Genomic DNA, 25683 nt, shown 5'->3' on the forward strand with positions numbered 1-25683 from the left:
GGGCACTGCGTAACAGCTAGGCAGTGGGTGAAAGCCAGGCAACTGAAGAGCCATAATCAATCACTAGAGCAGGCAAGGACAGCAGCAGAAAGAGTCATCAAGATATATTTTATTTCACTTTATACCCACCAGCCAAGAATCAAGGGACCCTTTGGCTGCTGATGATGGCAGCACCCAAGGTCTGCATGCTTTGGTGTGGGACTAAACCAAATACCCTTGGGGGGGGGTAGGTGGGAGTGGAGCATGTTGATATGGAGAGGCAAAGCCTGCCTGAAATCACTCCTAATCCTGCTCCAATTCATAATTTCCCCCCCCCCACCTAAGAGGATCCTCGCTGTTTAAATCTAATTTCTCATCGTAACTCGGATGAATAAGATTATTGACTTGCGTTTACCCTCCCCCCCTTCTTTTCAGCTGTTCCTCACTTGGTAAAGTTCAGCAGAAACAATTGCCCATTGAGTTCTGCTGAATTTCTTTGCTTTCTCCGAGTTGCCACAAAATGGGTTCCTTCCTTTTATTCAAACGCATGTGCCTCTCTGTGTGTTTATAATTACCGGCTACAATCCAGCCAAAGAATTTGGTTGCAGTTAAGTGACGCGGAGACTGGTGATGCTTAAAAGTGCCCTCCCAACGAAGTCCCCCATCCTAGGCTTTCGTTGAGGTAGGCGCCCGATCCGATGAAGAAAGCCCCACTGCGTTCAGTGGGACTCGCAAGCAGGCATTCATAAAACTGACAGCCTTAATTGCCTGCTGGATTGTGCTCAAGTGTGTTCTCATGGCTATTTTCAGTTCAGTTTTGGGCTCTTTTTTTTACTTACCGTTCTTAGGCATTGCACCGTGTCGAGATTTTCCATGCAAATAAAGCACAAAAGCTAACTCGAAGCACATCGGTCATCCCCATTCATCTGGATGGGGAAGAGATGTACAAGAGGGCACAGGGTAGGCTGGGTTCATTGTGATGAAAGGCAGACAGAAGAGAATATAGGACAGGAACATCTCCAGAGGGTGGAGGTGGACTTGGGAAATAGAACAGCATTTATTCTTTACCTGTAAATAACCAGCATGTTTATTCAAACTTGTCAGCTGTCCTCCAGTAGTGGGCAGCACTGAGCTACACTGAGGACATGCCAACGTAGTTATCCCCCTTCCTTGGGACTGTGAGGATGCTGAGATCGGCCAGGGCTGAGAATGCATGAGAGGTTTCCTATTATGGGTGACTCGATAACCTCTTCTGTCTCCCATTCATGAACTGGGATCCCGCATTTGCGCTTTGTAAATAAAAGAAATAGTATATTGTTTGTGGGCTCAAGAGTAGCATTTCTTGCATTGCGTCCTCTTCCTAAATGCAGAGGTGGCATCTGTATTGGCAGAATCGGGCAAAGGAGGGGCCCATTAGATTGACTGACTGGTCATTTTTACTGTGCAGTGGGCTGTTAATACTCCCAGCCCCATTTCTCAAGGCTTCCCAGAAGCCCAGGGCAAATTGGAGATATGCCACTCACCCAGGCTTCCTAATGCTCCAGCACAAAATGAACCCACCATCATTCCTCCTTATGGCTGTTGCCTGAGATCCCCCAAAATCTGTATCTGATTCTGATACACCAATTCTAACTCATTGAGAAGCTAGTCCCATTGACAATGTGCTTACCCTTTACTTGGGAGTTACTCTAGGACAAGAACGTAAGAACATAAGAAGAGCCCCACTAGATCAGACCAAAGTCCCATCTAGCCCAGTTTCCTATATCTCACAATAGTCCACCAAATGCCTCAGGGAGCACACCAGACAACAAGAGACCTGCATCCTGGTGCCCTCCCTTGCACCTGGCATTCTGAAGTAGTCTTCTAAAATCAGGACATTGCACATACACATCATGGTTTGTAACCCATGCAGTGGCGTCACTAGGGTTCGCGTCACCTGGTGCGGGATGCCAGTGCGTCACCCGCCTTGCAGTGTGCGGGGCAACACCCTAGGTGGTGGGTGTGGTGATGTACCATCACTCGCCCCCACTGGTTTTTTTGGCTGTACCTTTTGATAGAACAAAGATAGAACACATTCTGCATGAAATGACACATTGATTGATATAAAACATGATGGTATTCTTCCAAATTATGATTTTAGTGATTTTGGTCACTAGTGGTTTCACACACACACACCCCCCCGGGTGTCAGCTTACCTTATTGCAGTAGCTCTCAAACATTTAGCACTGGGACCCACTTTTTAGAATCACAATCTGTCCAAGACCCACCAGAAGTGATGTCATGGTGGAAGTGACATCAGGCAAATTAAAATAAATCAGTATAAATAAGTAAAGTAAAACAAATAATTAAATAAGCAGAAGCCAGCCCTGTTCCACTGTGAATTTCCTCTGTAGCCTGCCTACAATACTCCCCCCCCCCAAAAAAAAACAAACTAGTAAGGTTTTCATCCCTACAGCGCCCAGTTCAATTTAAGAACTTCTGTTTATACCAGATCACTGTCAGGATCCACCTGGCTTTGCGAGTCTCAAAAAGGGTCTCCTTATTAGCTGAAGCCTCTATTTTGATCCTTTTTAGTGGGGAGGGGGGAAGGCTGTCTTCTGGAGCACTTGTTTAGCTCCAGGTGCATAGGATCAGGACCATTCTGGTAGCCTTGCATTCTCCTTCGCTTGATCTTCCACACCAGCCAAGGCATGTTTGCTTACTCACGAGTAAACGCAACCGTGAGGCTTAGTTTCACTTTCCATAGGGCTCAGTACATTCATCTGCTTGGAGGAAGGGACTTCCTTCTTAGGTGTTTTTGGGGGCTGCATTCATTGGATCAGGACCATTCTGGTGTCGCTGGATTCCTCTCAGCCTGCCCTTTACGACTGACAAAGGCAGGTTTGCCTACTCACGACTAAACACGTGATATGGCTCAGTTTCACCTTCCATAGGGATCCATGCATTTCTTGTTCTCCAGTTTTTTGACCATAACTTTTGATGGAAAGGAGATATTTCCCCCAGGGCTTTTGCACTGCATTCCGCTCAACATTCCACATCCAACGGTATATAATATGATGGGGTTACTTCTAAACACCATGATTTTAGCATGTCACCCCCCAAGTGCACGTCACCCAGTGCGGCCTGCACCCCTGCACCCCCCTAGCGACGCCACTGAACCCATGATGGGCTTTTCCTCCAGAAATGTGTTCAGTCCCCTTTTATAGGCATCTAGGCCAGATACCATCACCACATTCTGTGGCATGGAGTTCCACAAACTAATTACATGTTGGATAAAGAAATATTTTCTTTTACCTGTCCTTACTCTCCTAACACTCAATTTTAGTGGCTGTTCCCTGGTTCTGGTGTTGTGTGAGAGGGAAAAGAACATCCCTCTAGCCACAACCTGCATAATTTTGTATGTCTCAGTCATGTCCCCCCTCAGGTTCCTTCAGATTGCAAGCATGGGGGTCACATTTTAGAATGCTACATGCAGAGATGGATGGATGGATAAATTATATATATTGCATGGAAAAGGATGCAAAAATATTATTCCCTGCTGGCAGCTTGAGGTGAAACAATCTGGCATTTTATTCCCTATATTGTAGGCAAACAAATGATAGTTATTTAGGCATTGTTAAATTCAAGGTGTGACACTGGAATTCAATTTGAAGCCAAGTACACACTTATTTTTCAGGCTGCAGCCTCTGCAGTGTTTTATTTTTTCAAAACATACCCAGATTCTTTCACATGCGCGCGCACACGCACACACCCCAGAACCTTGACAAAACTGGTATTATATCAGGTTTATACAGATGCTGGCTTCACACATTTGCAGCTTGTAAGCCAATGAGACACACTGTTTTAATGCCAGGAACTGAGAAGTAAATCCATCCATGAAACATGCCAAAAAGTTAATAGGGATGTACTGTTGTTCCTCAACGCACATCTCTTAATGCCCGGCTTTGTTACTGTCCATCTTGACTGTCTCTCTTTTCTGGGCTTCTCCCTGGTCTGTCTCCCTCTAACCCCCAAATAGCGCACTATGGCTCACTATGTGGCTACATAGAGAATTGACAGAAAGACAGTTGGCTCTGTGTTGGCTTCCCCAGGGACTTGTGCCCTATTTCTGGCTCAAGACACTGCAGCTGTAGTACTTGGAAGCCAGTTGCATTTACCCAATTTTGGCTCCACAGCAGGCCAATGTTCAAAGGGCCTTCATGGTTTAACCAATTGCACACTGGCAAAATGAGGTTGCAATCCTATAACACCAGTGGCTCCCAAACTTTTTAGCACCAAGACCCACTTTCTTATATGACAATCTATCGGGACCCACCTAGGTTTAAAAAAGGAGATCTAGAAAGAAATAAAATAAGTTATAAGTTATTTATGTTATTGGCTAAGTTTGCAGACGATGCCAAACTTTTCCGAGCGGTGAAGACCAGAAGTGATTGTGAGGAGCTCCAGAAGGATCTCTCCAAGACTGGCAGAATGGGCAGCAAAATGGCAGGTGCGCTTCAATGTCAGTAAGTGTAAGGTCATGCACATTGGGGCAAAAAATCAAAACTTTAGATATAGGCTGATGGGTTCTGAGCTGTCTGTGACAGATCAGGAAAGAGATCTTGGGGTGGTGGTGGACAGGTCGATGAAAGTGTCGACTCAATGTGCGGCGGCAGTGAAGAAGGCCAATTCTATGCTTGGGATCATTAGGAAAGGTAGTGAGAACAAAACGGCTAATATTATAATGCCGTTGTACAAATCGATGGTAAGGCCACACATGGAGTATTGTGTCCAGTTCTGGTCGCCGCATCTCAAAAAAGACATAGTGGAATTGGAAAAGGTGCAAAAGAGAGTGACTAAGATGATTACTGGGCTGGGGCACCTTCCTTATGAGGAAAGGCTACAGCGTTTGGGCCAGCCTAGAAAAGAGGCGCCTGAGGGGGGACATGACCGAGACATACAAAATTATGCAGGGGATGGACAGAGTGGATAGAGAGATGCTCTTTACACTCTCACATAACACCAGAACCAGGGGATATCCACTAAAATTGAGTGTTGGGTGGGTTAGGACAGACAAAAGAAAATATTTCTTTACTCAGCGTCTGGTTGGTCTGTGGAACTCCTTGCCACAGGATGTGGTGATGGCGTCTGGCCTGGACGCCTTTAAAAGGGGATCGGACAAGTTTCTGGAGGAAAAATCCATTACGGGTTACAAGCCATGATGCGTATGTGCAACCTCCTGATTTTAGAAATGGGCTATGTCAGAATGCCAGATGCAAGGGAGGGCACCAGAATGAGGTCTCTTGTTATCTGGTGTGCTCCCTGAGGCGTTTGGTGGGCCGCTGTGAGATACAGGAAGCTGGACTAGATGGGCCTCTGGCCTGATCCAGTGGGGCTGCTCTTATGTTCTTATAAGGAATAATAACCAGAAAAAAAGACTCTCAAACATTTATCTCCCTATGTTGACACATGCTTGCAAACTGCAAGAGTTGAGCTCTTTACAGGGTAATTAGCAGCTACAGTATCTGATTTTTGTATCGCCTCAGGGCTTGAGACAATTAGTTGTCTTTCCATCACCCTTTGGTGACTCACCAAAAATCAGGTTGCAACCCACCAGTGGGTCCCGAACCACAGTTTGGGAACCACTGCTTATATACACTTTCCTGGGAGGAAGCCTCGTTGAACACAATGGAGCTTATGTCTGAGCAGTCAGATGGTGCTGTAAGCTGCTTGTGGAACATTCCAATATCTATGCCCCCAACAGCTCATCATAGAGCTGACATTGGTATCATAGAGCTTCCCTCTTTAAACTAGCATGCCCCCCCACAAGAGTTCACTGTTGGATCAGGAGGTCTTGATTCTTTACACTACAATGTAACTATGCCCTTAATCAAACTTACAGCACAAGCCTATCTGTGGCTCCTCAAAAATAAGTCCCATTAAGTTCAATGGGGCTTACCATCAGGGGGGTTTGTGTAGGATTGCAGCCTTAGGGCTGAATCCTATCCAATTTTCCAGCTCTAGTGTAGCTCTGCCAATGGGGTGTGGGCTACTTCATGTGGTGGGAGGGTAGTTTTGGAGTCCTCCACAAGGTAAGAAAACATTTATTCCCTTGCCTCAGGTATGCATTGCAGCTGCACCGGCCCTGGAAAGTTGGATAGGATCTGGCCCTTATACATTAACTGCTTCACACACACAGAGTAATTGTAACTGCTGTCCTATGCAAACTTAGTCCATCAGCAGACTCTACTAAGTGCGTAATATCCCAATCTGGTTACTTTTGGTGTAGGGAAGAGGGCAGGAGCTGCCAAGCAAGAAGGCATCCTTTGGACTTTTCAATTTGGGTGCAAAAACTAAAATCAACTCCAAGGTTTAAATAAATGCTCTTAACGTAGGAGATAACCCTCTTGAAAGCGGCAGGAGGGGTTGCTAAGAGACACACAAATTCCTCCCTCGGTCCATTTCACGCGTACATATCCTCCATGCAAATAGCGCTTGCCAACATCCCTGTGATGTTGTTCAATAGTTCTGGGAACAGTTTAGTCATTTCCATAGCAATTTGTGACAAAACAAGAATAATGACAAAACAAGAACCGGGACAATGGAACTGTGATCCAAACCAATTTGGTTTCACAACTGGGGCAGATTTGTGCTCTCCTCTCCTCATGTTGCATTGAGAGACAAAATTGTTTTATCTGTATGGCTGGTTCCTGGATCTGAAACCAGTTGGACTCCAACAGGGACTTGTGGGAGCAGACAACCTGATTACCCACCCGGAGGGAATGCCTCCCTGATCTGTGGTCAGTCCACCACACGGAAAGGTGGTCCACGCGTGCGGTCCACCACACAGCTCATGGAAAGCTGTGGTCTTTTAAGAGGTAGTGAAGCTCCTGAGATATGCATGACTAGCTGCATGGGGTCAGGGGAAGATGGGCTAAGGAGGAAAAGAGATGCCCAAGGAGGTGGCAGCCAATGGAAACTGCTGGATAGTGAAAGACATGGATGACAGCTAGACCTTTTTTCTCCATTCTTAGCTCCGAGGCAGGGGGTGTGAGCTGGTGGAAACAAACCATCAAAACCTCAGTGGACTTCCAAGCCCTTACCTCCTGCTTCTAGATGTAGGAGGGATGGCATGATGACTGGATGGGGTCGGCCCATCCATGAGGTCAGCTGAGATGGTTTCTTCAGGTAGCAGGTTGGTGGGGGCACCCTTTTCTTTCCACCTCCTTGCTCCCATTCCTCCTGCTCCTCCTTCCATCTCTGGACTGGAAAAGGAAGAGAGGATTGGAAAGAGAAAATGTGGGGCTGGAGAAGAGTGCTGAGCTTGAACATTAGAGAGTGGGACGAGCAGAGGCTGGTGCATAATCAAGTAAGGGGGTGGGCACATTTGGCATATCACATCAAGAATGTCTTTTGGTCAGCCCTGCAACTGGACCCTGGTTGGCAACCTTCAGTCTCGAAAGACTATGGTACAAGCCTACAACACCCGGTATTCTCAGGTGGTCTCCCATCCAAATACTAACCAGGCCTGACCCTGCTTAGCTTCCGAGATCATGGTATAAGCCTACAGCCCCCGGTATTCTCAGGCGGTCTCCCATCCAAATACTAACCAGGCCTGACCCTGCTTAGCTTCCGAGATCATGGTATAAGCCTACAGCACCCGGTATTCTCAGGCGGTCTCTCATCCAAATACTAACCAGGCCTGACCCTGCTAACTTCCGAGATCATGGTATATAAGCCTACAGCACCCGGTATTCTCAGGCGGTCTCCCATCCAAATACTAACCAGGCCTGACCCTGCTAACTTCCGAGATCATGGTATATAAGCCTACAGCCCCCGGTATTCTCAGGCGGTCTCCCATCCAAATACTAACCAGGCCTGACCCTGCTTAGCTTCCGAGATCATGGTATATAAGCCTACAGCACCCGGTATTCTCAGGCGGTCTCCCATCCAAATACTAACCTGGCCTGACCCTGCTTAGCTTCTAAGATCAGACAAGATCGGGCACGTGCAGGGTAACAGGGGGGAGAAAGACCCTCAGATCAAACTCTTCCAACATAGCCAGAGATCAGTCATTTCGGAAAAAGCAGGATAAAACATTTATTGCACTGATATTATAAAAAAAAAAAAAAGGGGGACACAGACATGAGAGACCCTAGAACAACGTGAAAATAATGGGCCTTGAGAGCCACCAACGGCCAGGAATGGTTTCATAGCCTTGAGGCAGGGCTGGAATCTCAGTGAGGGCAGCCATTTTCTTGACTCAGCAGTCAGTGCTGTCTGATCCTGGAGAGGATGAGAGAGAGAACGAGAGAGGGAGGGAGGGAGAGAACACGAGAGAAGAAGCTTTATGTCATTCAGCACACCACTTCGCAGCTAAAAATAGACATGTACCCTTGCGACGCCCCCGTCCTCATGCCAATTACGACGGCTGCCACCCTGCCACTCATCCTGTGCTGCTAAAGACGTGCTGCTTTGTCTGCTCTGCTCAACTGCTTCTCCATTTTAAAAGGCCGAGAAGGGGGTCGGCTCTTCCAGTTAAAAGATATGCCGGTCAAGCACATTTCATTATATGTATTTTTTCACATTTTTATGCCACCCTTCCTCCAAGAAGCTCAGGGTGATGTTCATGGTTCCTTCCCTCCTTTTGTTCTCACAACAGCCCTGTGAGGTAGGCGAGACTGAGGTAGGTGTTGTCCCCAGGTCACCCAGGACCTGGCTGCGTGGGGGTTTGAACCTGGATCTTCCAGGTCCAAGTCCAACTCCGGAATTGCCACACCATCCTGGCTTTGTTGTGTTGCCCGACAATCGTTTATCGAGAGTTCAAAATGGAGCCTCACCGGCTGGTGAAGCCACCAGCCATGCACTGTGGGGTGGCGCAGTGTCTATGTGCTTGTTAAACCATACATTCCATGGCAAAGGTGAATGGATTTTTTTTGGGGGGGGGGGGGGAGGAGCCTTTCCTATCCCCAAAGGAGCACTTACTTGCTTTTGGAGCCACGCTGACTGGGGAACTATAGAAGACAAGAGAAAAAGAAGATGTTATGGATGGCAGAGGACAGATCCACACCTCCTACTACAGAAAGAGGAATGACAAGTGCTCCCCCTTTCCCAGTGGTATGTCACCACTGCCTGAACCCCTCCTTTCCTCCTGTTCCCTGGATTCAAAAAGAGAGAATGGAACAGAAAAAGGAAGCAATTAGATGAGAGCCATGAGCTAGACCAGGGGTCCCCAAACCCTGGCCCTGGCGCCACTTGCAGCCCTCGAGGACTCCTGATCTGGCCCTCTGAGAGACCCCAGTCTCCAATAAGCTCTGGCCTTCCGGAGACTTGCTGGAACCCGCGCTGGCCTGACACAACTGCTGTCAGCGTGATGGCCAACTGTTTGACCTCTGGTGTGAGCTGTGGGACGAGGGCTCCCTCCACTGCTTGTCGTTTCACATCTGTGATGCAGCAGTGGCAGCAAAGGAAAGGCCGGCCTTGCTTTGCGCAAGGCCGTTTTATAGGCTGTGAGCTATTGCAAGACCTTCATTCATTCATATAAGTTCCATCTCTAATGTATACATTTATGTAAATTTATTCAAATTTGAAATGTAAATTAACTCTTTTTTCCCCAGCCCCCAACACAGTGTCAGAGAGATGATGTGGCCCTCCTGCCAAAAAGTTTGGACACCCCTGAGCTAGACCATCTCCAACCCCTCTAGCCAATTGCTCTCTACTCCTCCGCGCTCTTCTACTCTCTTCTTTTTTGAATCCAGAGAGGAGGCGGCAAAGTAATGGAGATAGCCTGACAGATATCTCTCTCACACACACAAACACACACACAAAGCAGACTTGGCATTCTCCAACTCAAGTCACCTGCATACCCCCCCTCCCCTCCTTCATCCATGGGAAGCCCTTCTGGCATCTCCCAGCTGTTCCCACCAAAGATTGTACCTCTTCTTCTTGTTGAATTTGCACTTGCACTTTCCACCTGTGTGGGGGAGAGGGGAGTAAATAAAAAGTGTAGTCAGGTTGGGAACATTTCTGGTCAATCAGAGCAGCAGCTGCCCACAAAGCACGGGTCCTGCAGAAGTTCTGCATGCAGGTGACGCACACCCCGGTCTCAGGCATCCTCATGGAGTAGGGCTGGGGAAAATCTCTCTGCCTACAAATTCTGAGAGCTGCTGCCAGGAATAAGAGGCTAGATGGACCAGTACAATGTGGGTATAAGGCAGCTCCTTACCTGTCAGTTAAACCCTACTGGCAGAGGGGTAACTAGGGTGAAGCCTGATGGGCACCTGCTCCAGGCACTGCCAAGCGGGTGCACATGAGGGCCCCAGGCTTAGCCCTAGTTATGGAGGAGGGGCTGGTGGCTTCATGCCCCGCCCATTCCTTAAAGGGGACCTCCGCAGGCGAAAGAATGGGGATTGTGAAGCTGCTGAAGCAAGCGCCTCTTTCTCTGGGGAGAACCTGAAAGTGACATCATGAAACACCCTGTCCCGTAACTTCATGACATCATTGCCCCGGGTGCCGGGGCAATACATAACAGCTCTGCCTGTTGGTGCAGACTGGTTGGTCCAGAGGCTAGAATATACAGAACTGCCTTCTGCCCTGGCTGGGGGTGCCTGTCTGAAGTTTCAGAAAGCAGTCATTTCCCTAGCTCTGCATCAGTGATGCCAGGTCTGGGGAATTCACCTAGGTTGTTTTGCAGGCAAAAAAGGGCTTCCTTCCTGAGCTACAGCCCTTCTCGCTGAGATGGCTGGAACTGCATCTGGGCTACGCCACTTCATTACAGGAGCCCCCCACCTGCAGCCTCTAGTGGTACAGTCTAGGCACAGGCTTGCCACTACTGCAAGAGCTCAACTGAACTGCATCCACCAGTGCTAATTGTCTCCCACCTCCTTGAGCCTCAATGCCCACCCCACTTACTGATCAGGATGACGATTCCCAAAAAACAGGTGACACCGGCAAAGACCAATCCACCAATACGAAGCGTTTCCCAGTCTGGGGAGGAAAGAGAGAGTTTGAACTTGTTGAGAATATCTCCTCTTCATCTGTGATCTATGCTTTACACATTCTTAATACATTTATATGACATTTTTTCCTTACAAGCAGTAGAAATCGCTTATCGAAATAGTCACACAAGTCAGTGCAACACTGAAAGCAATAGAAAAACACACCACCGCTATTAAGAGATGAAGAAGCAAGGGTCAGAAGCTTCATATCATATTCCAAGAGAGTACAGTGCCAACCAAAATCAAGCTAACTTCCCTGGGAAGGGAATTCTACCATTGTAGTGCCACCACTAAGAAGGCCCCGGTACCTACTAAACAGCCTGCTCTTTTTTTACCCCTCTCCAGACCTCCCTATTCTGTTTGGGGAAAGAAGAGGGAGAGAGACTTGCTCCTTGCCTGGATATATTTATTGTAAGCTAAGGCAGTGTGGAAGAGCTGGCCAAGAGTTGTAGTAGTGGAGGAGAGATGGGAGAGCCCTCCAGTGTGATCAAGTGTTATAGGGGACAGGTAAAGAAGAGAACCGAGAAATATGCTGAGATGGGCACGCTTCCATTGGGCAACACACATGCAACAAACACACGCAAAAGCTTGCCTCTTTCCTCCTTTTGCAAACAGGCCTTCCCCCATCTGTTGGAGAATGACTGCTATCATTTGTCCCAACCAAAGGCTCAGGATAGGTTATGTCATAGTTTTCCTACTGGGTGAATATCACTTGTGGTGCTTCTCCAAGATGGTAGGTAGTGCTTGGGACAAGGCTTGGAGAAGGAGGGTGCAGACTGAAGGAGAGATCAGGAGGCATAAGCAACTGACAGAAGCTCTCCCATGCTGCAGGGACCACTGTGGGCAAGCTACTCACTCCCCTGCAGATTTGCAAAGGGTGTTACTTGGGAAAAGTGGTGCTTGCAAATAACCTTGTGGAAAAGCAAGGGGTTCCCTGATACTGACAAGAAGGGTTTGCACTTACCATAATAGAAGGGACCTTCTTTATCTGAGAAGAGAGAGTGACAGAAGGGAAGATGTTAACATCCTATCACTGGGATTCTTCTAACCCAGCGGTGCCCAAACCCCGGCCCTGGGGCCACTTGCGGCCCTCGAGGTCTTCCAATGCGGCCCTCAGGGAGCCCCTGGTCTCCAATGAGTCTCTGGCCCTCCGGAGATTTGTTGGAGCCCACACTGGCCCGAAGCAGCATGAGGGCGACTGTTTGACCTCTCGCATGAGCTGTGGGATGAGAGCTCCCTCCACTGCTTGCTGTTTCACATCTGTGATGCAGTAGCGGCAGCAAAGGAAAGGCCAGCCTTGCTTTGTGCAAGGTCTTTTATAGGCCTTGAGCTATTGCAAGATCTTCATTCATTCATATAAGTTCATTTTTAATATATTCATTTATGTAAGCTTATGTAAATCTATTCAAATTTTAAATGTAAATTAATTCTTTTTTTCCCCTGGCTCCCAATGCAGTGTCAGAGAGATGTTGTGGCCCTCCTTCCTAAAACTTTGAACACCCCTGTTCTAACCCAAAGGCAAACATTCTAGCAGCCCTTCCAAAGGTGAAACCATTGATGGAATGCTAGAATCAGAAGCAGGAGCCAGAAAGGAGTGACCCAGCTGCTTGAGCCTCAAGGTGACTTTGGGGAGGACTGTTAGGAGATCAGCGCACCTCAGCCACAACTTGCTTGTCTCAGTAGCTTACCTGACAACTTTGCATCTACACTAATCCTGCCCAGCACAAACCTAGGAGGCTTCCGATTTTCCACAGGGTGACTTAAAAGCACTTCTGTGGGGCCCTTCCGATTAACCTGGCCATAAGCGGAATGCAACGGGACAAAATTGAGATGCGGTTCACTAGCAGAGAGAGGGCAACAACATCCCTCCATCATGTCTACAGTGCTATGTGAAAGCACCGGGGCCAGAGCGGAAGCTACTCACCTGTCGCGTCTTGTGGTCGCTGCATGACGGAACAAGACGAAAAAGCTGCACAACGAAACGGAAAGAAAGTCATTCTCAGGTGATGGGGATGACACAACCGAGCTTCATAACCGACCTTCATAAGAGCTTATTATTGGTTGGCAACCTTCAGTCTCGAAAGACTATGGTAGAAGCCTACAGTACCTGGTATTCCCAGGCGGTCTCCCATCCAAGTACTAACCAGGCCTGACCCTGCTTAGCTTCCGAGATCAGACGAGATTGGGAGATAGCGTTCAGTATAGGGAGATGGTTGGCAACCTTCAGTCTCGAAAGACTATGGTATAAGCCTACAGCACCCGGTATTCCCAGGCGGTCTCCCATCCAAGTACTAACCAGGCCTGACCCTGCTTAGCTTCCGAGATCAGCCGAGATTGGGCATCTGCAATTAGCAAGTGGGGCAAAATGTGGCCAAACCTTGGGATATGGAGGGGGGGGGCTTTAGCACTTCCTTCCCCCCTCGTGGTTTTGTTCTCCACCCCAGACCCCTCCCCTGGCCCGCACAATTTTTGGTTGGGGGGAAAAAGTCCTGGCTGGCATTGTTCATTCTGTACATGACTGTGTGCAATTTGAGACAATCGGACAGTTTCCAATTGCAATTGACAACTCATGTTGTTCCTTTGGGTAGTTCAACCATGAGGAAAGAGTCATTGCCCAAACAGAATCAGAAACTCAAATTCTGTTCCTCTGATCCCCATATCTCTGTAATCGTTGCCCCAACCTATAGAGATATTGATGAGGTTGTCCACTAGCCAAGGACTCATGCCCATCAACTAGTGCTCCACGCACTATCAGAGAGCAGGTGGTTTCTGCTCACTGGGCTGAGCCTCTCTTGGCAGAGACCAAAATAAGCTCAAGTAGATTACCAGCCAACAGAAGGAGGAGGATCTCGATAGTTGTGGACTTCATCTTGGAATGTGTGGGCTCTGCGGAAAGAGAAAGATGCTTAGAGAAAGGACGGCTAAACCAAGGGCCAAAATGTTTGCTCCATACATGCCTATTGGATTCCCCCATGTTTTCCCCAGACAACAGAGGAGACATGGAAGCCCTGTGTTCCAATAAACATTTCTCACCCCCAGGGCTTTTGCAACAGATACCATTCTGTATGTAGGTCATCTTGTCCTCTCTGCAAGATTTCGAGACACTGCACAAAGAACACCCCTCCCAAACACCTAAAACCACAAAAATATGAATTTGAGTTGAGTTAAAGGCATGCCTGACTGTTGTTGTTTTTAAATGCAAAGTGTTTTTGCAATGTGTTCAGAGATGATCACATGATGTAGGGCTGCCCCACCCATGAGACGGGCAGAGGTACTTGCCTCTGGGGCAAGTTAGCAGGAATGATGAGTCTGCTTATAGGAAGGAGGTACAGGAGTTGTTATTGTGGTGCAAAGAAAATAATCTCTCACTTAACATCAAAAAAACTAAAGAACTGATAATTGACTTCCAGAAAAAGAGGGATGTACACACACCATTGCACATAAATGGTGAGGAGGTGGAGAGGCTAGTTTCAAATTCCTAGGTATTTACATCACAGAGGACCTCTCATGGACTATTAACACCAGCACATTGATATATAAGGCATAAAATCGGTTATATTTTCTGAGGAAGCTTGGGAGGTTAGATTTGTCACAGCAGCTGCTTGTGTCTTACTATCGTTGCACCACTGAGAGTGTCCTAACCTATGATATCTTGGTGTGGTACGGAATTTGCTCTGCAGGGGACAAAAAAGCACTGCAGAGAATTATGAAGATCGCACAGCACATCATCAGCCTTCATCTACCAGCTTTGGAGGACATCTATACATCTCGCTGTCTGCAGAAGTCACATAGTATTCTGAGAGACCCCTTCCATCCGGCTCATAAGTTCTTTGAACTGTTGCCTTCGGGTAGACGATACAGAACTATTAGAGCAGCACCACACGACTCCTGAACAGTTTTTATACACAGTTGAATAAGGCGATATAGTTGTTACCATGCTCCTGGGCATTATGGTCTGTTATACTGTTTTTATATTATGATGCATGTTGTATAGAATGTGTGGGTGAGTGTGTAGAGTGTGCTTGTTGAAATTGTAGTACATATTTATGCTTGTATCTCAAAGGTGCATAAATTTTGTCGGCCTTCTCTATGGTCTTCGTCTCTTGTCACTTCTGGCTTCCAGGAAACCCCTCCAGGTTCTGCGGATCTGTTTCTAGGTCAATTGGCTCCTTAAGAGCCAGCAGAGGAAGAGAGACCAACAATTCACTACTAAAGACAATTGCCCTAGAAACAGATCTGCAGAACCTGGCAAAGTCTTTCAGCAATTTTCAACCACTGTGCTTTAAACTTCTATGGCACACCAGATCAAAATCACTTAGCTAGAGGAAGTGTGGACAAAAGGGAAAGGGTAGGTGAACGCAGTGTCTTCTACTCCTTCACACTCCCTCCTCTGCTCCATTCCCCTGTTCCTTGTCAAATCCAGGAACCAGGAGGAGAAGGAATGGAGGTTTGTGCACCAACATGTAAGGGGGGGTGGCATTCTGTATGCCCCTTTACACACCCGGAGGTATTCAGCTGTTTTTGGCACTTTTCAGCACGTGTTCTAGAGCACAGGATGTCCAAAGTTTTTGGCAGGAGGGCCACATCATCTCTCTGACACTGTGTTGGGGGGCGGGGAAAAAAGAATTAATTTACATTTAAAATTTGAATAAGTTTACATAAATGAATATATTAAAGATGAACTTATATGAATGAATGAAGGTCTTGCAATAGCTCAAGGCCTATAAAAGGCCTTGCACAAAGCAAGGCTGGCCTTTCCTTTGCTGCCTCTGCTGCATCACCGACGTGAAACAGAAAGCAGTGGCAGGAGCCCTCATCCCACAGCTCACGTAAGAGGTCAAACAGTTGCCCTCAGGCTGAGAGCAGTTGCATCGGGCCAGTGTGGGTTCCAACAAATCTTCAAAAGGCCTGAGGCTCATTGGAGACTGGGGGCTCCCTGAGGGCCGCACTGAGAGGCCTCGAGGGCTGCAAGTGGCCCCAGGGCTGGGGTTTGGGCACCCCTGTTCTAGAGCACTGTACCTTGGAGTTATTTGGAAGCTTCTCAGAAGCTTGATAAGAAGATCAGCTTAAGCAGAGCAGCTTCCTCGAAAAACCTGCCCCAAAGGGCGGCCCAGTGTTTGCAACACAGAGCTGAGCACTAGGGTGTGATCTAGGTCAGGGATGTCAAACTTGATTAATACAGTGGGCCAAACAGTATTCAAGATGCCTGCTGAGGGCCAGAGGTGATGTCATTGAGCAGGAAGTGATGCCATTAAGCAGGTCATGATCAGAAATAAGTACTTTTATCTCACTTAGGAACTTTTCTGCTGCAAATGACAAGATATGGGAGACTCCAATTATCACGCAGGTTGCCCTTTCAGCAATGACAGTTGCCCAGTTCATCTGTGAAAGCGGTGCTGAGAGAGCCTGAGGGTCAGATAAAGAGCTTCTGCGGGTCACATTCAGCCCACTGGCCTTATGTTTGACATCCCTGGTCTAGGTGGAGCTACATGCAAACTAAAAGTGGAGCAACGACAGAGTCTAACAGGTGTGCATCCCACATAAAGAGAGATGCCCAACACACCCAGAGTCCCCTGCTGCACACAAGGGCTTCACTACAGACAGGTCACCATGTAGAACGTTCCAAGAGGGGAGACACTTGGAAAAACCACAAAAAGCTGCAACTGTTTGCAAAGTGAAGGGGCTACAATGAAGAAGGCCCTGTCCAAAGACCCTCCAACTTTCCCCTCCCATATATGAGGAGAACCACAGGTAGTACCAGAATGGGAGGGAGAATGAAGAGGGAGAATGAAGGGAGCCAATCCCCCCCCCATTGTTGGATCCCTCTGGTTCCTTGAAGGAAAAACACTTTTTATATGCTCAAGAGTGCTTTCCTTTATTATCATCAATCAGTATATATAAAAAGCACCGGCCTATCCAGAGTGGGTCCCCAAGGACTCAGTTCCATTTATGTTTAGGATGGAAGCATTACGAGAAAACACACCATTATTTTTCTTTCAGAATCCTAACATGCGAGAGAAAGCTAGCTCTTCCGCCAAAAATTGACTTTAGCTTTTCTGTTCCCCCCCCCTAATATTTTTCAAGTGCCACCACTTAGGAGGGCCAAGCAAGGACCCCCAATCTTTAAAACAGTCATTGAACTCCCATGATCCTAGAAGTAGCAAGACAATATCTGTACACAGCACATGTACTATGAACATAGCGCAAGCACTAGAACTGAGAGGGTTAAGACCTGCCAGCCAAAAAAGGTCCATACTTAAGTGGCATCCAGAATGTTCAGGATTACCTAAGCCAATCAGAAGCTCTGTGAGGACAGAGACAGAACATTGCAAACATTCTTTCAGTGTTCTGCTCCTTCAGGGTGCCCAGGAGGGCCAAATCCAGGCACTAGAGATAGAGATCAGTCAATGGCAGGCATCTTTCAACTGTATCTTTCAGAAGTATGTTGGCATTTACAGCTCACAACAGCAATCAAGCAGGCTTAAACACCATCTGCTTAAAGGCAACAGAGACAGATGTACAGCCAGTTTTTATTATCCACTGGGGGTTAGGTTCCTGGTGTAGTGTATAGTGAATTCACAGATAACAAGCATTGATCCTATGGGATCAATGAGGTTAGGTACAAGGCTTACCCTGCAGGGGGAAGGGGTACCATCAGAAGAATCCAGCAGAGACTCTCAGGAAGTCAGCAGAGTGCATCAGGAAGTGCCAAAAGATCTCTGAAAGCTTCAGAGGCCTTCCAGAGGCTTCCTGGACCTTCAGAATGGCACCTGTAATCAGCGCAAATCCCTTTAAAATGGCCAGTGGATGACCCCTAACCATTTTAAAGGGCCCCCCCTTTGCTGGTTTTGAATATCCCTGCATAGAGGATAATGAAAACAGAGGCACAGATAATGAGAGAAGGTAGCAATTCTGCCTCTCTCTCTTTGATAGGCAAATTCCTAGATAATGAATATACAGAGGACTAATTGTAGGTAGGCTCAGATTGAGAGAGAAAGAAATGCAAGAAGTCAGTGTAAATTGGAAGACATCAGAGGTCCTTTTGTCAGACTGGCACTAGTCCTCAAGGGCACTTAACATGACACTGATTGTAAGGGACACAGGAAAACTTAGGGAATTGTCCCTCAACTGAACTGCTACGCAGCACTTAGGAATGATTTTCGAGATATGAACATGCCAGCCAAAAATGCCAACAAATTGCGCAATCTTATGTTTGCTCAGAAGCAAGCCCCATTTGCGCTCCATGAAACTTACTCCCATGTAAGTGTGCGTACAGGGTCTGCTGCAACCCCTCTGCAACTGGTTTTGCTGAACCCTGATCACAGGATGTTCCAAGTGGGGGGGGGGGCAAAGTTTTGGCCCTTCCTCACCCCATCCCATGAACTGCACAACTGCTGTGGAAGGGTCAGGCATAGAATGTTGAAGAATAGTGAAACTCCTGTGAGAGAGAACAGGGTCATCACAGCAGAGAGAGCCTTCATAGGGACTAGGAACTTGAGAAGCTATGTGCTACAATGACCCCAGAGAGACAAGTATGGAGGTAGGCAGGGACACTCTTACCACAGAGCTAAGGTGCAGAAAGGACCCAGCGATTTTCAGCCTTTTTCATCTCATGGCACACCGACAAGGCACTAAAATGGTCAAGGCACACCACCAGGTTTTTGATAATTGACAAGGCATACTAGGTTGCCAGTGGGAGGCTCACATCCCCCATTGGCCCTACTAATAAATGACCTTCCCCCAAATTCCTGTGGCACACCCGTGAACCATTCGTGGCACACGGCACAGTGGTTGAAAATGGCTGGACTACACGTTCCTCACAGGAAGAGTGTAAACAAGAACTGCAGGTCTGGAGGCCAAAGAAAACAAGGCTCTAATAATTTAATATCGGCTCCTGCGGGTGGTAAGAGATTGCAGCCGTCAAGAACTGTGACCCGGCAAATCAACAAAGCCGACAAACAAATGCTTTGTTAATGGAAGGTTCAGGATGGAAAGCAATATTGCAAAGAACATTGGATGTTACTACACCTCCTACATCCAAAAGCGTAGGGGGGTTGAGGCTCTAATCTGATTGGCAAGCCAGGGAACAATGGACTTCCTTGGAAATAGCAAGTTACTAACTCATTTTGATGGCACCACTGCCAAAAGGGAACGAGTTTCAGCAAGCACAAAACAATCTGGTTGGTTCCAAGCCAGGGCTCATGTTAGGTTCTTAGCCCGAAATTAAAGTACAGCAAGTCCTCACGTAAAGTTGTTTAAAATTGTTTCATTATAATATTGCTCAGAGGAAAACAAAAAAATCAATTCCTGCATCTGTGTGGAGTTTGCAGCCCTCCCCATGAGGGCGTGGGTTTGCTCTAGCCTGGAAAGCTCACATTTATTTCAGCGTTTAATATTAGAAGTGTTTGGGGTTTTTAATTAGAAGTTTGGTGATTTTTTTTGTGACTAGAACATAAGAACAGCCTCCCTGGATCAGGCCAAAGGCCCATCTAGTCCAGCTTCTAGTATCTCACAGTGGCTGACCGGATGCCTCAGGGAGTACACAAGACAACCAGAGACCTGCATCCTGGTGCCCTCCCTCACACCTCGCATTCTGAGGCAGCCTACTTCTAAAATCAGGAGGTCGCACATACCCATCTTAGCTTGTAACCTGCCATGGACTTTTCCTCCAGAAATTTGTCCAAACCCCTTTTAAAGGCATTCAGGCCAGATGCCATCACCACATCTTGTGGCAAGGAGTTCCACAGACTAATTACATGCTGGGGAAAGAAATATTTTATTTTGTCAAATATTTTCTTTTGGCAGAAGCTCTACCAAAGCAGAGGATAACTTCTTCATTTAAAAGACTTATATCCTGCTTCTCCTAAAAGATCAAAGTGGCGAACGATCATTAAAACACATGCTGTACTTCAGCTATTTTTCTGTAATGTAATTGCTTTTTTTCTTTCCCTTGGAGCTTGAACCCCATGATGAAACCCTGCCAGAGGGACATTCCTTCCTAGTTTCACAATCAATCAATCAATCAATCAATCAATCAATCAATCAATCAATCAATCAATCAATCAATCAAGAAAGAAAGAAAGAAAGAAAGAAAGAAAGAAAGAAAGAAAGAAAGAAAGAAAATCAACTACTGTACAGCATTTCAGGAAAGTGCACACAGAGGGAAATTTAATTGCTTCATTATCGTAGCAATGCAGGAGGTGGAGAATGTTGGCCTTGAGTGTGTGCACAGTGGAGAGGTTAGGTTGGACTTAGGACTTGCTCCCCAAATGATGCTTTCACCACCCTCTAAATATGCGGGCTTGTCTCAAAAGAGGCTGAAGTCAGCCTGGCTTTGCCTAATCAAGAGTGACAGCTGCTTAATTGCTGAAATCTACCCCAGGATTCTGGGGAGAGGCTGTCACTCCATGTCAGAGCACCTGCTTTTGCAAACAGAAGGACCTGAGTTCATTTTCTGACACTGCCAGGTAGGGTAAAACCACTGCTGCTGCCGGTCAGGGTTTAGCTAAAATGGACCAATGAACCAACTCAGTTGAAAGCAAAGAGGGGAGAAGCAATTTATCTGCATTTGGACAACCCTTATCAAGTTGGTAAAAGCAACACATGAGTCTACCTTGGGATCTGAGCCAGCAGCCCCAAGAGAAGTAGTACAGACACTGGTTCAAAGTCTCAAAGGCAAAGTCTGAAAGCTACGTGAGGGTGCGCACATGCCTGCTCTGCAAATTTAAATCCACTTCACTCCTGTTTCAAGGACAGAGTTCCCAGCCATGAAAGCTTCCATTTCTATGAAGAAGCAAGGAGGTGGGGGCACTCAAAATGTTCCACCCTCCTTTTGCTCAAGCTACTTCCTAACCCACACTGGTTCAGAATATTGCACTCTAAAAGCCAAGTGCTACGTGAGCAAAAGTGACAAGTGACCTCCCCATGCTCTGCTTGGAGGGGAGTCAATTTCAACTCCCTTTTGCCATGATGCCAGCGCGCACTAAGCCCCCACGTTAAGAACATAATAACATAAGAACATAAGAACAGTCCCACTGGATCAGGCCATAGGCCCATCTAGTCCAGCTTCCTGTGTCTCACAGCGGCCCACCAAATGCCCCAGGGAGCACACCAGATAACAAGAGACCTCATCCTGGTGCCCTCCCCTACATCTGGCATTCTGACTTAACCCATTCCTAAAATCAGGAGGTTGCGCATACACATCATGGCTTGTACCCCATAATGGATTTTTCCTCCAGAAACTCGTCCAAACCCCTTTTAAAGGCGTCTAGGCTAGATGCCAGCACCACATCCTGTGGCAAGGAGTTCCACAGACCGACCACGCGCTGAGTAAAGATATATTTTCTTTTGTCTGTCCTAACCCGCCCAACACTCAATTTTAGTGGATGTCCCCTGGTTCTGGTATTATGTGAGAGTGTAAAGAGCATCTCCCTATCCACTCTGTCCATCCCCTGCATAATTTTGTATGTCTCAATCATGTCCCCCCTCAAGCATCTCTTTTCTAGGCTGAAGAGGCCCAAACGCCGTAGCCTTTCCTCATAAGGAAGGTGCCCCAGCCCCGTAATCATCTTAGTCGCTCTCTTTTGCACCTTTTCCATTTCCACTATGTCTTTTTTGAGATGCGGCGACCAGAACTGGACACAATACTCCAGGTGTGGCCTTACCATCGATTTGTACAACGGCATTATAATACTAACCGTTTTGTTCTCAATACCCTTCCTAATAATCCCAAGGATAGAATTGGTCTTCTTCACTGCCACCGCACATTGGGTCGACACTTTCATCGACCTGTCCACCACCACCCCAAGATCTCTCTCCTGATCTGTCACAGACAGCTCAGAACCCATCAGCCTATATCTAAAGTTTTGATTTTTTGCCCCAATGTGCATGACTTTACACTTACTGACATTGAAGCCCATCTGCCATTTTGCTGCCCATTCTGCCAGTCTGGAGAGATCCTTCTGGAGCTCCTCACAATCACTTCTGGTCTTTACCACTCGGAAAAGTTTGGTGTCGTCTGCAAACTTAGCCACTTCACTGCTCAACCCTGTCTCCAGGTCATTTATGAAGAGGTTGAAAAGCACCAGTCCCAGGACAGATCCTTGGGGCACACCGCTTTTCACCTCTCTCCATTGTGAAAATTGCCCATTGACACCCACTCTCTGCTTCCTGGCCTCCAACCAGTTCTCAATCCACGAGAGGACCTGTCCTCTAATTCCCTGACTGTGGAGTTTTTTCAGTAGCCTTTGGTGAGGGACCGTGTCAAACGCCTTCTGAAAGTCCAGATATATATATATAACGTTTCAAAAAGGCATTGGGCAAATCATTCTGCCCGTCATTAATGATGGCACAGGCACTGTCCAATAAGTGCTCCTGACATTCATGCAGTCACCAGTTCCACACTGCAGCTCCGCACATCACTATGGCCCCCTGACTTGAAAAGAGAAATAAGTACTTGCAGAGACTGCTTCTCCCAGGCAAAGAGTCCTGGTCTCATGTCAGTCTGGCTGGCATTTCAGGGATTAAGTTGATCACAGCCATTTGAATGCTGACCAATAGCATCAGTCCAATATGGCGGGGTGGGGGGTAGAGGCACTTAACATAAGAACAGCCCCACTGGATCAGGCCATAGGCCCATCTAGTCCAGCTTCCTGTATCTCACAGCGGCCCCAGGGAGCACACCAGATAACAAGAGACCTGCAAAGCTTCCTGGGAATTGTAGTTAAGAACATAAGAACAGCCCCACTGGATCAGGCCATAGGCCCATCTAGTCCAGCTTCCTGTATCCCACAGCGGCCCACCAAATGCCCCAAGGAGCACACCTGATAACAAGAGACCTGCAAGGCTTCCTGGGAACTGTAGTTAAGAACATAAGAACAGCCCCACTGGATCAGGCCATAGGCCCATCTAGTCCAGCTTCCTGTATCTCACAGCGGCCCACCAAATGCCCCAGGGAGCACACCAGACAACAAGAGACCTCATCCTGGTGCCCTCCCTTGCATCTGGCCTTCTGACATAGCCCATTTCTAAAATCAGGAGGTTGCACATACACATAATGGCTTGTATCCCGTAATGGATTTTTCCTCCAGAAACATGTCCAATCCCCCTTTAAAGGCGTCCAGGTAAGACGCCATCACCATATCCTATGGCAAGGAGTTCCACAGACCAACCACATGCTGAGTAAAGAAATATTTTCTTTTGTCTGTTCTAACTCTCCCAACACTCAATTTGAGTGGATGTCCCCTGTTTCTGGTGTTATGTGAGAGCGTAAAGAGCATCTCTCTATCCACTCTGTCCATCCCCTGCATAATTTTGTATGTCTCAAACATGTCCCCCCTCAGGCGCCTCTTTTCTAGGCTGAAGAGGCCCAAACGCCGTAGCCTTTCCTCATAAGGAAGGTGCCACAGCCCAGTAATCACCTTAGTCACTCTCTCCCATATTAAGGCCTGGGCACCTGAATGGTGGCTTTGACTTTGGTGCTAGAAGATGAGTGCCAATCCCATTCATTTTCTGAGCTCTGCATTCACAATAGACTCTCCCCCCTCCCCCCATCTTCAAGAGAAGATGCCTGCATCTCACACAACAAGAGTGACACACCTGTTGTACTCTGTACTAGCATAAGCCTCTAACCAGACATAAGTCCAAATGGAAAAGACACATTGCAGCATTGGTTACAGTGGCGCTCCACAATTACAGACCCCACATCCCCAAATCACCACTCCACTTAGCATTACATCGTATTTTGGGCATGAACAAAATGCATCCATGTTTTATCTTTAATGCACCCATCTATGTTCCTTTGCGGACTGGATTTGGCTCAGCGGAAGCACCATATACACCCACAATTCAGAGAGCATAAAGGGCAAAGTGTATTTGGGGAGAGGAGGAGGTTTGCCTCACCTGCTCGATTTTTGAAAGAATAAAATTAATAGGTCACTTCCCATGAATGCTCCCACCGTAAACATATTTGATCCAAAACCAATCCCATGGGGTTGCAGTTGAACTCACTTTCAAGAACATAGCTTAGATTCACAGCTGCTGCTATGGTTCAGCAACAGACCCTGCAAAATGCAGGTAGACAGAGGGACCGGACTGTTTGGATGGAGCGCTCGAGTGGCAAACCACATCCTTTCCATGCAGAAGAGGACAGGTTTGATTCCTTCTAGGTAGAGAAAAAAAAACTAAAGGATAATCCTTAGATTGAGCGACACCAATGATCCATTTAAATCAGACTGCAAAGATTGATAGGGGCTCTCCAGGATCATTCTCTGACCTACCTGGAAGTACTGGGGATTTTATTTTATTTTTTTTATTTTCCCAATCTTTCCCATCCTTCCTCCAAGGAGCTCAGGGCAGTACATCATGGTTCTTCCCCTCCTTTTGTCCTACAACAACCCGGCGAGGTAGGTGAGGTTGAGAGAGAGAGAGAGAGAGTGAATGGCACAAGGTCACATTAGGAAGCTTCATGGCTGAGCGGGGATTTGAACCAGGATCTTCCAGGTCTAAGCCCAACTCCACAACTACTACACCACCCTTTTTGCAGTCTTCCACTGAGCCATGACCCTTTCCGATCCCTGCCTGAAACCCTGGGGGGTTTATTACAGGGCCCAGGTGTCCGAAAAAGACAAGCCATAAATGTGACTGGCTATCTGCAAAGAGGGATGATAAGTCATGATGTGCGCCTCTCCTTGGAGTGTTTGCCTGCACTCCAAAAAGGAGATTCTCGCCAGCCTCGTTGATATCTAGGACCCTGTTCTTAATGCAAAATCAAGTGGTCTGCAAAATTATTTTTGATTTTGCCAACAGTCACGAGAAAGAGCTCCAATTTGGAGCAGCCAAAGTCTGAAAGGATGAAGAGTGCTTATCGTTGACCAAGATAGATCCCAAGCTTATAGGGCAGTGATTTTCAACCTTTTTTGTCTTGTGGCACACCAACAAGGTGCTAAAATTGTCAAGGCACACCATCAGTTTTTTGACAATTGAAAAGGCACACCATGCTGTTGGTGGGGAGCTCACATCCCCATTGGCCCTATTAACAAATGACTCTCCCCAAAACTCTCGCGGCACACCTGCAGACAATTCGCGGCACACCAGTGTGCCACGGCACAGTGGTTGAAAACGGCTGTTATAGGGTGACCAGCTTTGCAGGAAACAAAGAGCCAGACACCTCCATGAAGACGAAGAGGGCTTCTTTCCTTCCCTCTTCTGAAAGGGCAACCAGGAAGCCCAAGCTAGGATCCACACCCAAGAGAGGGACCCACACTGAGATTAACCCTTTCCCTTCCCTCCAGGTGGTTCAGGCGCCCCAAGAATGCCTGCCCCCTCCTACTTACCCTCTCCCCAGCAAGCACCAGGCAAGCAACTAACCAGGTAGCAGCCAGACCAGGAAAAAGGCGAGCAGGGGGTGCCCCCCTCCTCTGCCTGTCTAAACAGAGCAAAGCACAGACCACACCCAGGCTGGGCAGGTGAGGAACAGGTTTGGCTGCCGCAGGGAAGGGAAGGGCTGGCAGGAAGCAGGGAGATCTCAGCCTCCTGCCAGCTTGGAGAGGCAGGCGTTTTGGTCCCTTCTTTTCGGGGCAAAGAAAATGGAATTCAGATCTGGTCTGCACTGCTGGGTTCCCTCCTTAGCCCTGGTGTGCACCTTGAAGGGCTTTTCAGAACCCCATTCCTGCATGTGACTATTGCAACTGGGCAACCGGGCTCTGGGTAGAGCTTCTTGAGTGTGGCA

General features: G+C 47.5%; 1 protein-coding gene and 1 pseudogene across 1 annotated transcript; both read right to left on the reverse strand.

The window, feature by feature from the left end:
* Positions 1-8072: 8072 nt before the first annotated feature.
* On the reverse strand, positions 8073-24298 carry LOC136661718 (FXYD domain-containing ion transport regulator 3-like). Its single transcript, XM_066639097.1, has 8 exons — positions 24233-24298; positions 13782-13841; positions 12880-12924; positions 11920-11943; positions 10870-10944; positions 9895-9931; positions 8944-8972; positions 8073-8244 (listed from the first exon to the last, which is right to left on the reverse strand). Exons 2-8 carry the CDS (start codon positions 13822-13824, stop codon positions 8222-8224), a joined length of 276 nt encoding a protein of 91 aa, XP_066495194.1. The 5' UTR covers positions 13825-13841; positions 24233-24298; the 3' UTR covers positions 8073-8221.
* LOC136661918 (5S ribosomal RNA) lies at positions 13051-13173 on the reverse strand (annotated as a pseudogene).
* Positions 24299-25683: the final 1385 nt, after the last annotated feature.

The sequence above is a fragment of the Tiliqua scincoides genome, chromosome 10, assembly GCF_035046505.1.
Source record: "Tiliqua scincoides isolate rTilSci1 chromosome 10, rTilSci1.hap2, whole genome shotgun sequence".
Taxonomy (NCBI): Eukaryota; Metazoa; Chordata; class Lepidosauria; order Squamata; family Scincidae; genus Tiliqua; species Tiliqua scincoides.

Bases quoted from the DNA above. Each gene is read 5' to 3' on its own strand.
- LOC136661718 (XM_066639097.1), bottom strand. From the start codon at position 13,824: ATGAAGTCCACAACTATCGAGATCCTCCTCCTTCTGTTGGCTG. The intron at 10,945-11,919 runs GTAAGTGCAAAC...TTTCCTCCCCAG, and splicing joins AGAAGGTCCCTTCTATTATG to ACTGGGAAACGCTTCGTATT. The intron at 8,973-9,894 runs GTACAATCTTTG...TGTCTTCTATAG, and splicing joins AAATTCAACAAGAAGAAGAG to TTCCCCAGTCAGCGTGGCTC.